The 14066-nt window shown below is 39.8% G+C and overlaps 2 protein-coding genes across 4 annotated transcripts in view; one reads left to right on the plus strand and one right to left on the minus strand.

Annotated features, from left to right (window-relative positions):
* KLHL31 (kelch like family member 31) overlaps positions 1-14066 on the plus strand; it is a 243792-nt gene that overhangs the window by 79593 nt on the left and 150133 nt on the right. The gene's annotated exons all lie outside the window — the stretch shown is intronic.
* The window catches only part of LRRC1 (leucine rich repeat containing 1), a 102846-nt gene that overhangs the window by 9665 nt on the left and 79115 nt on the right, over positions 1-14066 (minus strand). For 2 of the 3 annotated variants that reach the window (XM_069851512.1, XM_069851510.1), the window contains 5 exons: positions 10092-10298; positions 7706-7942; positions 5794-5883; positions 5052-5129; positions 3193-3288 (listed from right to left, as the gene is read on the minus strand). In XM_069851512.1, the coding sequence (XP_069707613.1) occupies positions 3193-3288; positions 5052-5129; positions 5794-5883; positions 7706-7942; positions 10092-10298 (708 nt within the window). The remainder of the gene's footprint in view (positions 1-3192; positions 3289-5051; positions 5130-5793; positions 5884-7705; positions 7943-10091; positions 10299-14066) is intronic. The other variant, XM_069851511.1, reaches the window with a different exon arrangement.

A 14066-nucleotide genomic window follows, 5' to 3' on the forward strand; every position in this document is an offset into this window, starting at 1 on the left:
GGATGAGTAGGAAATAAGGAGCAGAGGGCAGCAAACAGAAAAATAGAGAACTGGAAATAAAGACTCCAGAATCCAAGTTAAAGTTCCTTCTGTTAAAGACTGCATAGGGCACTATTGGCAATGGTTGTATTACTGATTTTTCTTTTTCCCCCTGTAGTTAGACAAGCAACATTTTACACACAGTCTGAATGTAGATAGCTATATCATTTGTGGTTCTTATGTGATATATTTTGATGAACATCTTTACATAGATACTCTTATTCTAAGATTACCGTTTAAAAATCCGAAGACTCAGTTCAATTAAAATATTTTTATATGTAGGATTAAAGTAAAAAAAGATTCCACATTTCTGAGATGTGATTAGCATAACTGAGACAAGACTATAAAATATGGTAGGTTAAAAAGTATCTAATTGAAGTTAAAGCTCTGGAGCCTCTACATTTCAATCATAAATAAAACTAAGGCTAATTTTCATCTTTCCTTTGCAAAACAATGACTCAGAGGGAGAGAACTTTTCATTTTCTGTCCAATTAATTACTGGTCATTCACACTGTTATGAAATCTTAAAGCTGGCAGAAAGAATTTGAAATTAAGTTTGGCTGGATGAGTTAACAATTTAAATGAGCCTTTCAGAAGAAGTTAAGAGCAACCAGGCCCATGGAGAAGAGAGAGGAAATCTGAATCTGGCAGCAGCAAAGCCCTTTGTGATGTCAGAGCACCAGGCTCAGAGGCAGGATAGGTGATGGCAAGAGATGGCTCGAGGGCTACAGCTAGCAAGAGACAAATATTATCACAGATGACATGTGCAAAGGGGATATTTATTAAAATTCAATACTTTGATGAAGACACGGTGATGACACAGAAGAGAGGGAGAAGGAAGATGGGCACCATCCAGCACATAATTCAGCTTTGCAGGAAGAATAACAGTAGCCTTTGGCTTCTTAGACACCAAAGAAGAGTCTGCATTAAAGTCCTGCTGCCATCTCCTTATCTAAACATGCAAAGCACATCCTCCATTAAAAAATCAGTCTGTATATATATTTTTTTTTCAGATAAGACAGTTACTGAGGAATAAGAGAAACTTCACCAGAGTAAACTCAGATGATATACTGACCAGTTCCTGAGTCAGCAGGATGCTCCTCAAAAGCCCATAATCCCCTAGACTGTCAAACTGCTTTAAGATAAAGGCAATAGCATATACAATTTGCTACAGTACAAAGAACTTGATAAAAAATAAACCCTAATCCAAAACAGGAATACAATTTTTTCCTGCACAAAGAACTTGCACATTGTGTACTTTTGATATTTAGTACATCTTCAGCCTGTTAATTCCCTCTGTGCACTGTGCTCTAAGGTAGGTAGCTTGGTCTAATCTGCCACTTCCTCCCCTTGCAGATGAAGAACTTTACAGGGAGGCATTATTTTCCAACATAAAAAAAATGTTCATTTCCTCTTATTGGTTGAAAACACTAAAAGTGAGATAATATTGCAACAGATCCAGGCCATTAGCAATGTGTGAATCCACACTTTCAATAGTGGTTCCTGCAACAGGAAGCCTTGTGCTTCCTGCAGTGCAGGTTAGAACCAAAAGAAACAGCTACCAAGTAAAGCCAGACAAAAATAAAATTAATAAAAAAAAAAAGAAATGTTTGAAACATTTCCAACTGGAAAATAAAACTGGTCTAAATGTCTCACAAGATTATGTTGGAGATCAGAGGCTTCAAAATAAGCTTTTTTAAACACCTGAATAGAAGAGAAAAAACTTTATTAGTCCATCACAAAAGCTGCATCTTATGCTCAACTCTTCTAAAAATAGTAACTCACAAAGAAAACTAGAGGAAACCAGGCTTGCATGGTCCATTTGTATATTTTTCAGTCAACTAACAAAACATATTATTAAATAAAAAAAGTGAATGGTCAATAAAAATTGAATGTGATCTTTGATTACAGCCTTCTATATAACAGATGAATTTTCATTTTTTGCCTTCAGATTGGTTGTGAGTGGTATTCCTGGAATAGGATACAAAAGGCTGGAAGAAAAGGAATCACACAAAGCATTCCTCTGGCATTTGTTGTAGGAGAAACATTTGTTGTTTCCTGCTACTTAATATAAGTAGGATGCTTTTTTACCTTAATCAGTCAGATACTTTAGTCTTATTGTATCTTCCTAGTAAATCCATAATTTCAGGTGTGCAGGCATATGACCATGACTGGGGTAGGTCTTCAGAGAGCTGATTTTTTTTTTCCCAGAAGTTTACAAAAATGGATCAGGTTTCTAAAAGCCACCCTACAGGCTCAGCCATTTCCTCCTGTGATGCGTGTAGCAGGCTTAAACTTGGCTGACATCAGTCACCTAAAACATGGGCATTCAGCCTTAGCCTCACGCAAGTTCCCCTCCAGTCAAAAGTTAAAAAGGTTTCCTTCCAGGTAGCAGCTCAGCTTCTCCCTCCTAAGAGAAGCACCCTGGAGATGCTGCTCCTTCCATTAGCTAGAGAGGGAGTCCAGACAGCAGAATAAACAAGCTGGAGAGAACAAACGTGAAGTGCTTCAAAAGCTCTGGTCCACTATGCTGGCACTTAACAAAGAGCTGAGTTCTGCCAGAAGCCACGTCTTGGCTGCAGTGAGAGCCAAGTAAATGCATGATGGGGTTCACTGATCTCTGACATGTATTCTCTTTTTACACAGCCACTCACAGGTTTTGTGCCAGCGTTTATCATCCTTACTAGCAATAGTGACAGACAACACAAAGTACTTTAGCTAAGTATGGTTTGTTATTAACTGGGGCTATCTTAGAATCATAGAATCACCAGGTTGGAAAAGACCCATCAGATCATCGAGTCCAACCATTCCTATCAAACACTAAACCATGTCCCTCAGCGCCTCGTCCACCCATCCCTTAAACACCTCCAGGGAAGGTGACTCAACCACCTCCCTGGGCAGCCTCTGCCAGTGCCCAGTGACCCTTCCTGTGAAAAAATTTTTCCTGATGTCCAGCCTGAACCTCCCTTGGCGGAGCTTGAGGCCATTCCCTCTTGTCCTGTCCCCTGTCACTTGGGAGAAGAGCCCAGCTCCCTCCTCTCTACAACCTCCTTTCAGGCAGTTGTAGAGAGCAATGAGGTCTCCCCTCAGCCTCCTCTTCTCCAGGATGGGTTGTATCCTTATTCCTGGCAATTTAATAGACATCTTACTTACTGTTATGACATGGTTTACTGCTGGGAAAGGGCTGCCCTTGGATGAAGCTTCAGTAGGACCAGCATCGAGGGTATGAGGTTCTGAAACGAGGGATGCCTTTAAAAACAAAGCAACAGAAACACATTTTCATTCTGAATGCTGTTTAAGAAGAGCAATTCCCTCCCTTTCAGGTCAGTATACAAATGCCTGCCCCTCGTTATATACGGCTGCGCAACAAAAGCAAATACAATTGTAGTCTTTGCCTGTCCCCATTTTTCATAAACACAATGTAGAGCTGAAACAGTCAGTTCCAGAACAAGAAATCATAACACATACTACCAAAAGAAAAGTGCTGGTTATTTGTACACCGATTCGTCCTGTGGTCAAAACATTAGGACTCCCACAGCACACCTGAGTGTGTTAATTCTTTCTCCCACACATACAAAAACCAGATTTTTTTTTCCCCGCGTTCTTCAAATAGATGAATGATTCTGCCATCTTGTGGGAGACAGAAATCATAACTGTGTGTAGGATGACAACAGCACGTCAGAACAGTATGGAACAGAAATTTCTTCTCTTTTTTATTTCTCTTCACTATTCATTAAATGTACAAACATCAGCAGCCAGTATATTTCAAACAGCTCCAAAAATACAAATGAATTATAGCTTCATGGAGGAACCTGAGCAAAATAGTTGATTTTTAAGATACTGACTTTACCAGAAATCTATTTAGAAGTTAAATGTACAGCAACTACAAATCCTGATTTTCTTTTCCTGATGATCAGATAATGTGAAATATGTAAAGAATTATTTGCATTGTCTCACATCTGTTAAAATACAAAAATTTGATGAGGATAATCCTCTCATAAATGAAAAAAGGTAAAATTGTATATAATTTTATCTGTAATTAACCTTTTAAATAATGTTAAGCTAACTTCCATAAGTGGACTGTGGAACACAATCCTCTGTTAGTAAGTCTACAGTATTGTTTTACAACATTTAGATTAATTTATCATTAATTAGTCTTTCATTGATATGGGTTGTATCCTTATTCCTAGCAATTTAATAGATATACCATATTGTTTGCTCTACCGTACCTTAGCTCAACAAGGAGTATACTGGAGTAAAAACTACCAATTAACTGAAGCAAGTATAATTGACAGTTTCAGAGAACCAAGGGCTGAAGAAAAATCATGGACCAGTTTCACCTCAGAGCAATTTTATAGAGGCTCTCCTCCCACTCTAAATTTCTCCGTACGTGGAAACAAAGCATTAGGTCAAAAATCATAAAAGTGTACATGATCACTACTGCTCTTGGGAACCTCTAGAAGCTCAGAGTGGCTGCTCCTAGGAAAGGCAAGTCTTGAGGTGGTGCAGCCCAAGAGACACTTTTATCCCTTGGTACTTGGCACTCGGCACTCTAAGCCTCCAACAGGGAAGTTACTTTGAGATATTCTCTCCCAGTCAAAAATTACGTCAGAGAAACAAGATCATCTAGTTTACATTCCTTCATAACAATGGCAATGAACTCATCTAGTAAATATAATACAATGTCATAAGAATGCTTCTTGGACCAAGTACAACAGCATTTGTGCTTACATAACTGCTTACTAAGACCATTATTTTCCTTTACGAATCAGCCATTTAAGTGAATAATATTTTGTTAAGTACTTTGAACATCGAGATCTGAAAGGCAAAATATAATAAGAAGGAACACGACAGTTTGCTTTCATTATAATTTCTTTTATAATGCAGTTGGCAAAGTGCCTACAAATCTAAGGCAAGCCTAGATCTAGGTCTCAAATTTCCCAACTCTGAGTGATTTGGTTTAAAGATAACAACAAGAGAACACACCCCACAGTAACAAACAACCCATCTACCTCTGTCATTCTGTCTCCTGCTTGTACTCCAGCCAAGTCTGCTGGACCTTCTTTTGGCAGCCGTGCAACCATTATCCCCTGGTAAGAAAAGAAAAAAAAACAGGTTTCAGACCTGACACAGTTTCTTTCGTTGTTCTTAGATGTAAAAAGCAAACAGGAAGTCATTTTCAAGATTTGTTGATCTGTGGCTTCAACTAAGTGTCTTAGCACATTAGCAATAAAAAAAACCTCCATGGCTGACACACACAACAATGAACAAAAGTCATTAATTGTTTACATTGTGCCACAGGGGACAGAACGGGAAACAAAGATTTGTTTAAATGATAATTCAATGAGGATATGTGAGAAAAACTTCTCTCAAATCAAGTTAGCTCCTGGGAACGAGCAAATGGGATGAGAGAGGCAAGTGAATTGCCAAGAGAATGACCCCAAATTGAGGCAGAAAGTGGAAAGCAGCCAAGACTGTTTCAGCCATTAGGCTGTCTTTGGGAAATCATTGGTTTACATTGGGTTTTCTCTCCAAAACTATCCCCCCAGGAGCTTCCCCTTTCAAAATCTACTGCTGACTTCTACTTTGGGAGAGAGTTACCCATGTTTCCCCTTGTTAGCTGTATTACAAAGACAGCAATGTAACATTGAAAACAACCTCAGAAAGGAAACAACAAAACACAACAGCTTCAAAGAACTGCTCATTAGTCTCTTTCTAACGCTTACTAGATAAATTTTGAGTAAAGAAATGCACCTCATCATTGTCTTTATATGGAGATGAGCCCTTTCCACCAGCAATGCTAATACCAAGACTCCCCATTTGACTGCACACAGTAATGGTTATCTGGAAAAGAATTATAATGGATAAGTGGCCTGATTAATCAAAAACATTGCCTATTAATTACATGAGCAATGCAAATCTACCTCCCACTCTGAACACCAGCAGATCTGCCCCTGTAGAGCCCAGCCCTGAAAAAAAATGGTGCTACCATTCAACACTGGCACATGCAAGACTAGTCTTTTCTCTTCAATAGCTCCAAGAAAGCATTACTTCTCCAGATTTTAGAGTCATGCCATAACCATATAGGGCTGTTTATAAGGCTGCTGTTCAAACTAGTTGCTTCATAAGACCCATCAATTTATTGATCATCCATGTTGGCAACACCACCAGTACACAGGAGGAATAAAAACTATTTCTTGATACATTTATGAAAAAGCTTAGCTTTGGAACTTCATCTTCAGTCTGATTTGCTTACTCTCAACTCTTTTGAGAGCAGAAAACTGAGTTTGAGTACTATTATAGTAAAATTCTTTTCTTTAAACAGGCTTTCTGTGTGTTTGTGTAACTCTGTTAAAAGATTTGACAATACCATTGACTTAAAAGTAAAATTATCAAGAAGTTTCTATTTAAAAAGCAGTATAAATTGTAATCTATCTAGTCTATTCTCCTCCTGCTTGTATTGGAAAAAAATCACTACAAAATTTTAGATAATTTTTTGAATTTACAGAATTCACAACAAAAGCCAAGTAAAATTAGTTTAAAGTTCCAAAGACAGCTTACATTTAAGAATTATTCCTCCTGGTTGCTGGTTGTTTTTTCCTTTAATATATAATATGCTTGGTAGTAAATAATAATAATTTACTTGTTGTTAAAAGAATAATCATATTAAATTTAAGGAATATTTGACCATAGTGTAGTTAAACCTGAATGCAAATTGCATTTCACCATATCACATTAGTGACATGCGCTTGTTTTCATTGATTTGATGCATACCTCTAAGATAATTCAAGCCTTGATAACTTCTTATATTTCATAATTAAGACTATTTCAACACAGCTGCATTTTGAAACGTAACAAATCTATGCAGTTAACTCTTGCATGCATAAACATAATCATCTGAAATTCCTAATTTTAAAAAGGCATGAAAGTACCCTAGCAGGCAAATGAAAACCACCCTGTCAAGTGTGGCTTAGACTTGGCATTACATACACGCTCAAGACTTCACGAGCCCGTGATTACCAACAGTGCTTTGGTGACACTTCCCAGTACAGAGGCGACAATGGCTGAGCTGTGACCCCATGGACACAGCACAATTCTGCAGTTGCTGTTTCCAGAGCACGGCTGATGAGCCACGGCTGTTTGCCCCCAAGTCTCCTCTCCACACTCAGCAGAGGTGGGATCTGTACTGGGTCGGCCCTGGGAACCAGCCCATAAGGCATGTTTCCTCACGTGCTCCAAGGCACATCAAGTTGGGATAAATCCATTGACTTCAGAGCAGAGCATCCTCCAGAAACTTCAGCTCAAACCTTGGTGTTCTCATTTATAAATTGTCACCTAAACATTCCCATTGCTTCTCTCATGCTACAAGGGCAAGGCCATGCCTCTGCTCCTATGCTCTAGAGTCCTTATCAAGTGGCTACAAAGAATGTTTTGTTTTGCTTTTTTTAATAGAAAACTCTTTTTCTGTAGAAGCCAGTGAGAGCAAGGATAACCTCAGCTTACACTCTCTGAAAGATAAGTCTCATGACATCTACACCATGCAATGTCCTCCCTATTATTTTTTTTCATCTTTTCTTTTATAAACTGCCTTGCACAAGAAGCAGACTTCCCCATGGACACAAGGACACCCCCATCAGCAAGCCCAGCCTACAGAGCAGTTTGTTACCTTCAGCGGGGGCTGTGGTGAATCTACAGCCCTCGATTCCTCCAGGAACCGGCTGCTCTCTCCGGGGAAGCTGCCTGCTGCCGAGACAGGTGGCTGCACCTTAGTGTTAGCCCCTGGAAGAGTCTTGCCTTTCATTGTTGACTTGTGCTTTTCTTGAAGAGCTGCTCTGATATTTCTTTGATCTCTCATGCTATCATCAGTATCAAAAAGACTGCCAGAAAACTTGGAGATAGGTTCCTGGAGGTTAAAGATAAAAAAGGTAAACATAGTGACAGCAAGGAGAATACTCATCTGATACCCAGACCCTACCTGTGGTAAATTGGATTTGTTCCCCTCTCTCACATCGTTGTGCCTTAGGATTTGTCTCACAGAAGATGAACCTACAGCTTTAAGGCAAATGTATCTTTCTTTTACCATTATTTCTCTGGGCATGTTTTTCTTTTAACATGAGGGTGAAAATTGTAGAAACAGGGAGAGGATTGGGATTCATACAGCATTTCTCTACATCCCTTAGCATACTGAAGCACATATAGCACACGTACACCTTCCCAAATCCTGTAAAGCCCTATGAAAAGGATGGAGCATGAGAACAAGACTATTTTGGGCAGCCTCTGGCTGCTCAGCAGCACTGAATCCACTGTCAGAAGGCAAGGAACTGCACCCAAAGCAACGGAAAGGGCATTTCATACAGAAAATAAAGCATTTCTCATAGTTCCTCAGGGATCGTGTTTTATTTTAGGAAGCACAGGTGTGAGAGGGAAGGCAAGACCCTACCATGCATCTAGATCTCCAAGAAAAGATTTTGTCTACATAATTGGATTGACTTTATTTAGCTGCACATGGTGGTGGGTAGAGACCTTCAAACTTAGTAAATTAGGGGTCCACTGGAGGTGATACCTCAAAGGTGAGGCATCCCAAAGCCTGCCTTGAAGCCTGGCATTAGGATATACCTACTCTGAAACGCAGTGAGGAACAGACAAGTTCACTCTGTGCTCAGCTAAACCACAGGGGCTTGAAAAGAGAAATATATAATTAAAGCACATCCACCAATTAAAACTTTAGACAAGTTTGACTGCAAAACACAATGATGTTTTCCAGTTATCGGTTATGCCTGGAAAATTTAGCCATGATGTCCAAATTCTTTTCACATTTTATGGATGTTTTATTTATATTTAGTTGATTTTTGCTCCTTAATTTGATGGTTAAGGTTAAATCAGTTTTTCATATTATCATAATCCTTACATCTTCTGTTGGCAGTAAAATGATGCACAAAACAAAGGTCAACACCTTTGAAAATAAACCTGAGAAATGTCTTCCTAAGCTGCAAGTTTAATACCAGAAATAAAAAGCAGTGGCATTACCATGAACAGCTGTGCAGAAACCCCACCAGACACATTAGTTTTCAATCTATATCAGAGTTTTCCCACAATCGCTTTTCAGTTGAGATGGAAAGAAGCATCACTAACCCCAGGGAGAGCAAGCAAGGCATGATTGCTTCCTATTTTCACTTAAAATTAAAAGGGAATTTGTTTAGCTTTAACTCACATAAAACTTATATTATTTTTTTATCTCTTGTGGGAGATTCTTCTTTTAATAGTCTCAGGATGACTAACCCAGATCCATCAGCAATGCTGCAATGCCAGGGGTGCCAGGGAAAAGGCTAGAATCAAGGGCTGGGAGTTGGGACCAAAGGAAGGACCAAACCAGAAGCAGTTGAAAGCAAGGAGGGAACGGGTGTCCTGGCAGAGGAGCAGGAGCCCCAATTCCTTCTGCAACACTCAGAAACATCTGGAGCAAAGACTGGTGAGCCGCGTCCTAAAAGGGAAAGGCTGTGAGAGTGCAACCACCTCCTATACAACCTCCTTTCCCCAGGTCATGACCGAGAAGACAGCAAAGCTGCCACCCAGGTGGAAAAAACTGGGTAGGTGCAGGCTAGAGAAACCACAGTATCCAGGTTTTCCTAGATATCAGCATCCTGGAAGAGCACTATCCAAAACTAAATGTTTAGTAGAGTAGCAGGGCAGCCTCACTTTTCTACCAGCCAGTCCTTGGGAGACATTGAGCTTCAAGCTCTACTAACAAGCTGCTTACCTGAAAGAGATGGAGGGATATGGTAACTGGGGATATAAGTAAGAGTAAAATAAAAAATATGTTTCTCATCGTCGCTCGGATTACTCATCCTAACCAGCAAGTTGCACTGTACTCTTGGGGATTGGATAGATTCTTTAATTGCAGGCAAAGTAAAGAAATAAAACATCTAATATGATTCTGAACCCTCTGCACAAGCAAGGCAGGCACAGCACTAACACTAAGTGCTCGACAGCATAGTACTGTGAGCAGACAAACAGACAACATCATCCCTCCTGACTTCAAGGAGACTACCTACATCCTCATCAGGATCCTCCAGTTCCTCCGCTTCTTGCTCGGGACTGATCCTTCCTTCCCTCCATTTTCCATTAGCAGAGCTGAATTTGTACAGGTTACCACCATGAAAATGTTCCTTTCCTTTCAATGAGGCCCAGCGAGAGCCCTGGGAGCTCCAATTATGACCACTGTACAGTTTAGGAGACTTGGGATGCCACTTAATAGAGTCCTGAGAGGAAGATAAAGAAAAATAGGCAATGAATAGATTTTAAGAAAGTGACTGAAGTATGCACATGCAGAAATTGTCCGGCAAGTTTTGAAAAGTGTTTTAGTTTCTCATAAATACAAGGTTTCCACTTTTTACCTTGAGAGGTACCTTTAGTCACACATTGCCAGTTAACGGGCAATACTGGTGACACAAAGAGCAAGAAAAGGCTGTTGAAAGTATCGGAAGCCATCAAGGACTCAAACAAGCATGGAAACAAGCTACACCTTCAGCATAAAGAAGAATTAAATGATTAACACACTCTTCAATAATATTACACTTTCTACTATTAAGAAAACCAACAAGAAAACTTATACATTTAGTAATCATTTCATCTCACAACCTGTGGTACAAAACCTACCAAGCTCCCACTCTGTTTTTCACTGATCTATAAATAAAACGTCCTGTTTGTTGAATGGTCCCAATAGAAAGTACACTACTAAATAAATGTTTTAAGGTTTGCTGATTTTCAAAGTGGTTATAGTCCAGTTTTCCCCTAATATCCATTATTTATTTACATTCAAAAAACCCACCTCTCCTTCATACACAGCAGTTCATCCACAGCAAGTTGTGTCATGGTTGCCTATGCACATTAATTTCACTGAAATTCAGAAGTCATTTTCAAAGAAACATTTTTCATTAAGCTTAAAAAGCTTTTTTAATTTTGCCTTTAAATTTCCTTATGCTCACATAAACCCAGCAGCAGAAAGCAGTCTGACACTATCAATAATATATTAATGCACATGCTCCAACAAGGCAAAGAGACGGGGAACACAAACTAATGAAAAACATATCAACAAGCTTACAGCCGGCAATCAGCAGCACAGACTGACTTTCGCATCATTTAAGCAGGTGTTGAATTCAGATTTAGCAATTCTTTAAGCTTCAGTTTTACCCTTTTTAATGCAAAATGGTTATATTCAAACAGATTTCTTGCTGTCATCAGCACCCCAGATGTCACCATCTCTACTAGATCTAAGGATAAGAAAGAAACAGAGATAGGACAAGGCTGTTGCTGCTGGACATACTGATTCGTCTTCAGCTGCTGACAGAGCTCCCCTTGGGTTTCTTCATTTGCTTTTGGTTCTAGTATGACTGAAAAGACGAGGAAATGGACAAGAACAATACCTCAGTGTCTCATTTGCATTGTACATAGAAGGCATGTCTGGCCTCTGTAAGAAATTTGCTGTTAAATCACATTTTGAACTCCACTGAGATTCAGCGATACCACTGTTCACTGATAAATAGCCAAGATTTCTGGTTATTCTAAAACACATGGTTCAGGACACTCAAGCCGATTGTCAAGTTAGCTCATTGGTGAACTGAATGCAAAAGCAGCACAATTGTGATATAGTAGAGGCTCCTATTCTTCCCAGCATTTGAAAATGCAGGGCAGGATATGTCCTGGTATTCCTTTACACTTGCCTAGAATAAGGAAACAAAGGGGTGCTCCTAAAGAGGAGCTTAGTTTCCTATGAATATTAACTAGGGGGACTGCGATTCTAATCAGACTGGGAAATAGCATGCTAGCTGAAATTGTTTGCTGTTGTTTTGGTCTGTTTTATTTCAGAATACCTCATGTGACACCTCAATACATTGAGGGTATTCTGGGAGAGTTTAAGTCCTTGTCAACTTTTAACCTTACTAGGAAATCATAAAGCAATTTTACTCTAAAAATAAACACGAGTACAGAGAAGCCTTTAACTTCTTCCTAGGAAGCGCATCGTCTTTGTTTAACTCTGATCCCCAATCCTAAATAACAGCCTCTCAAACCCAGCCTGCCAAATTCGGTAATCATAGAACCACCAGGTTGGAAGAAACCCACTGGATCATCATCGAGTCCAACCATTCCTATGAAATACTAAACCACGTCCCTCAGCACCTCATCCACCCGTCCCTTAAACCCCTCCAGGGAAGGTGACTCAACCACCTCCCTGGGCAGCCTCTGCCAGTGCCCAATGACCCTTTCTGTGAAATTTTTTTTCCTAATGTCCAGCCTAAACCTCCCCTGGCAGAGCTTGAGGCCATTCCCTCTTGTCCTGTAAGAACAGTAAAAGGCTATTCTCTCAAGGCAACACATAGATTTTTAATTAAGTTTATCCTGACAATCACTTCACCATCCTAGGAGTACTTTCAACCGCTGTGGTAGCCTCCTGTATGCAAAAGGAGCGAGCTGATGTCCATCAGGAGATCTTACATCCCTATGCCCCTTGCAGCCAATCTGGGAAGGCAGAACTGCAGGTCTCTCCTGCTCCCTGCCTGTCTTCTCCTACAGCAGGATGCTTCTCCTCATGCTGACATACAGTTCAAAGGGAAATCCAGTATCTGTTTCACACCTCACGTCATCTGAAACCTAAGAGAGTTTAGTCTTCAATTTATTCTTATCTACCAAGCTTTAAAGCAAAATAGAAACAAAATGGCAATTCTGGGTAAGAGCTACTCACATTTTCATTAGGTCTATAAAATACCATGGGTGGCATTATCTTTAAAAAATCAGCTTCGTGGTTTGGTCATATCAAACGCAAAAGATTGAATGGAACAACCAGAACTCCCTTTTAGCCGACATTTACACATACCTGTTGTAAGCAAAACAATCTGTGGATTGTGCTTTTGTGAAATAAAATGGAGAAACCTGTCCTATGAATGCCACTGCTGCGCGTGTAGGCTAACACTACTTTGAAAACAAATCTTAATCCTCAGCCATTTTTCACAACTCAGTCCTTTTTGATGAAAGACAAGGGGTAGGGGCTGGAAATAAGAAGACGTAAGACTTTTAGTTCAGAGGTCAGTAGCAATATAAGGTGAGGAACAGAGAACGGGACGCAGGGATGCTGTTACTGTGCAGGGCTCTTCACATCCTTTTGGACAAAAGCAAGAGCAGCCTTGTTGCTACAGAAAGCTGCAAGTTCTTAGTGAGTCCAGTAGCACGAAGAGTTTGCTAGTAGGAGACGAAAGGTACAGCTCTGCTCTATGTTGTGCTTCAATGCAAAGCAATCATTTTATTTGTGGGTTTTTCTTTTTTTCAAGAAATACCCATCCAACTCATTACTCTGGCTTCCACCACCCTTCAAGTCAGAGGCTGCAACAGTTCAGCTAACAGTCAGTAGATCTGTACTCCAAATACACAGCTATCTTTAAAAAGCTCCACTGATTTATTAGTTCATTCTCATTAGATTCAATGCTGTAAGATCAGGCTTTGAGACAAAGAAGCTACAGGTCTAACATTATGAGAGAAAAACCATCCCCCTTAAAGAATTTCACAGAAATTTGTCTTCTTACTACCAAAGTAAGGTAAGAAATTTCTTCTTGTGTTTTAGACATAAGAAAGACATTTTAGACATTAGAAAGTTCTAGACAATAGGAAGAAATTCTTCACGATGAAGGTGATGTGGCCCTGGCCCAGGTTGCCCAGGGAAGCTGTGGCTGCCCCATCCCTGGAGGTGCTCAAGACCAGGTTAGATGAGGCTTTGAGAAGCCTGAACCAGTGGGGATTGGAACTAGATGATCTTTAAGGTCCCTTCCAACTCAAACCGTTCTATGACCTGTGATACATGGGAAAGCTGAGACCCAAAAAGATTAAAATGGTCACTGGTTTAAGTCATTAGTAGCAAACACAGAGTAAAGCAAGTAGTTCTGCACTCTCTATAAAATATTTGGAGTAAAATAAAGGAAAAGGGGGAACTCGGCATTTAGGGCTTTAAATTTCTTGGATCTTTGGACCGTGTAATACTG

The sequence above is a fragment of the Phaenicophaeus curvirostris genome, chromosome 2, assembly GCF_032191515.1.
Source record: "Phaenicophaeus curvirostris isolate KB17595 chromosome 2, BPBGC_Pcur_1.0, whole genome shotgun sequence".
Taxonomy (NCBI): domain Eukaryota; kingdom Metazoa; phylum Chordata; class Aves; order Cuculiformes; family Cuculidae; genus Phaenicophaeus; species Phaenicophaeus curvirostris.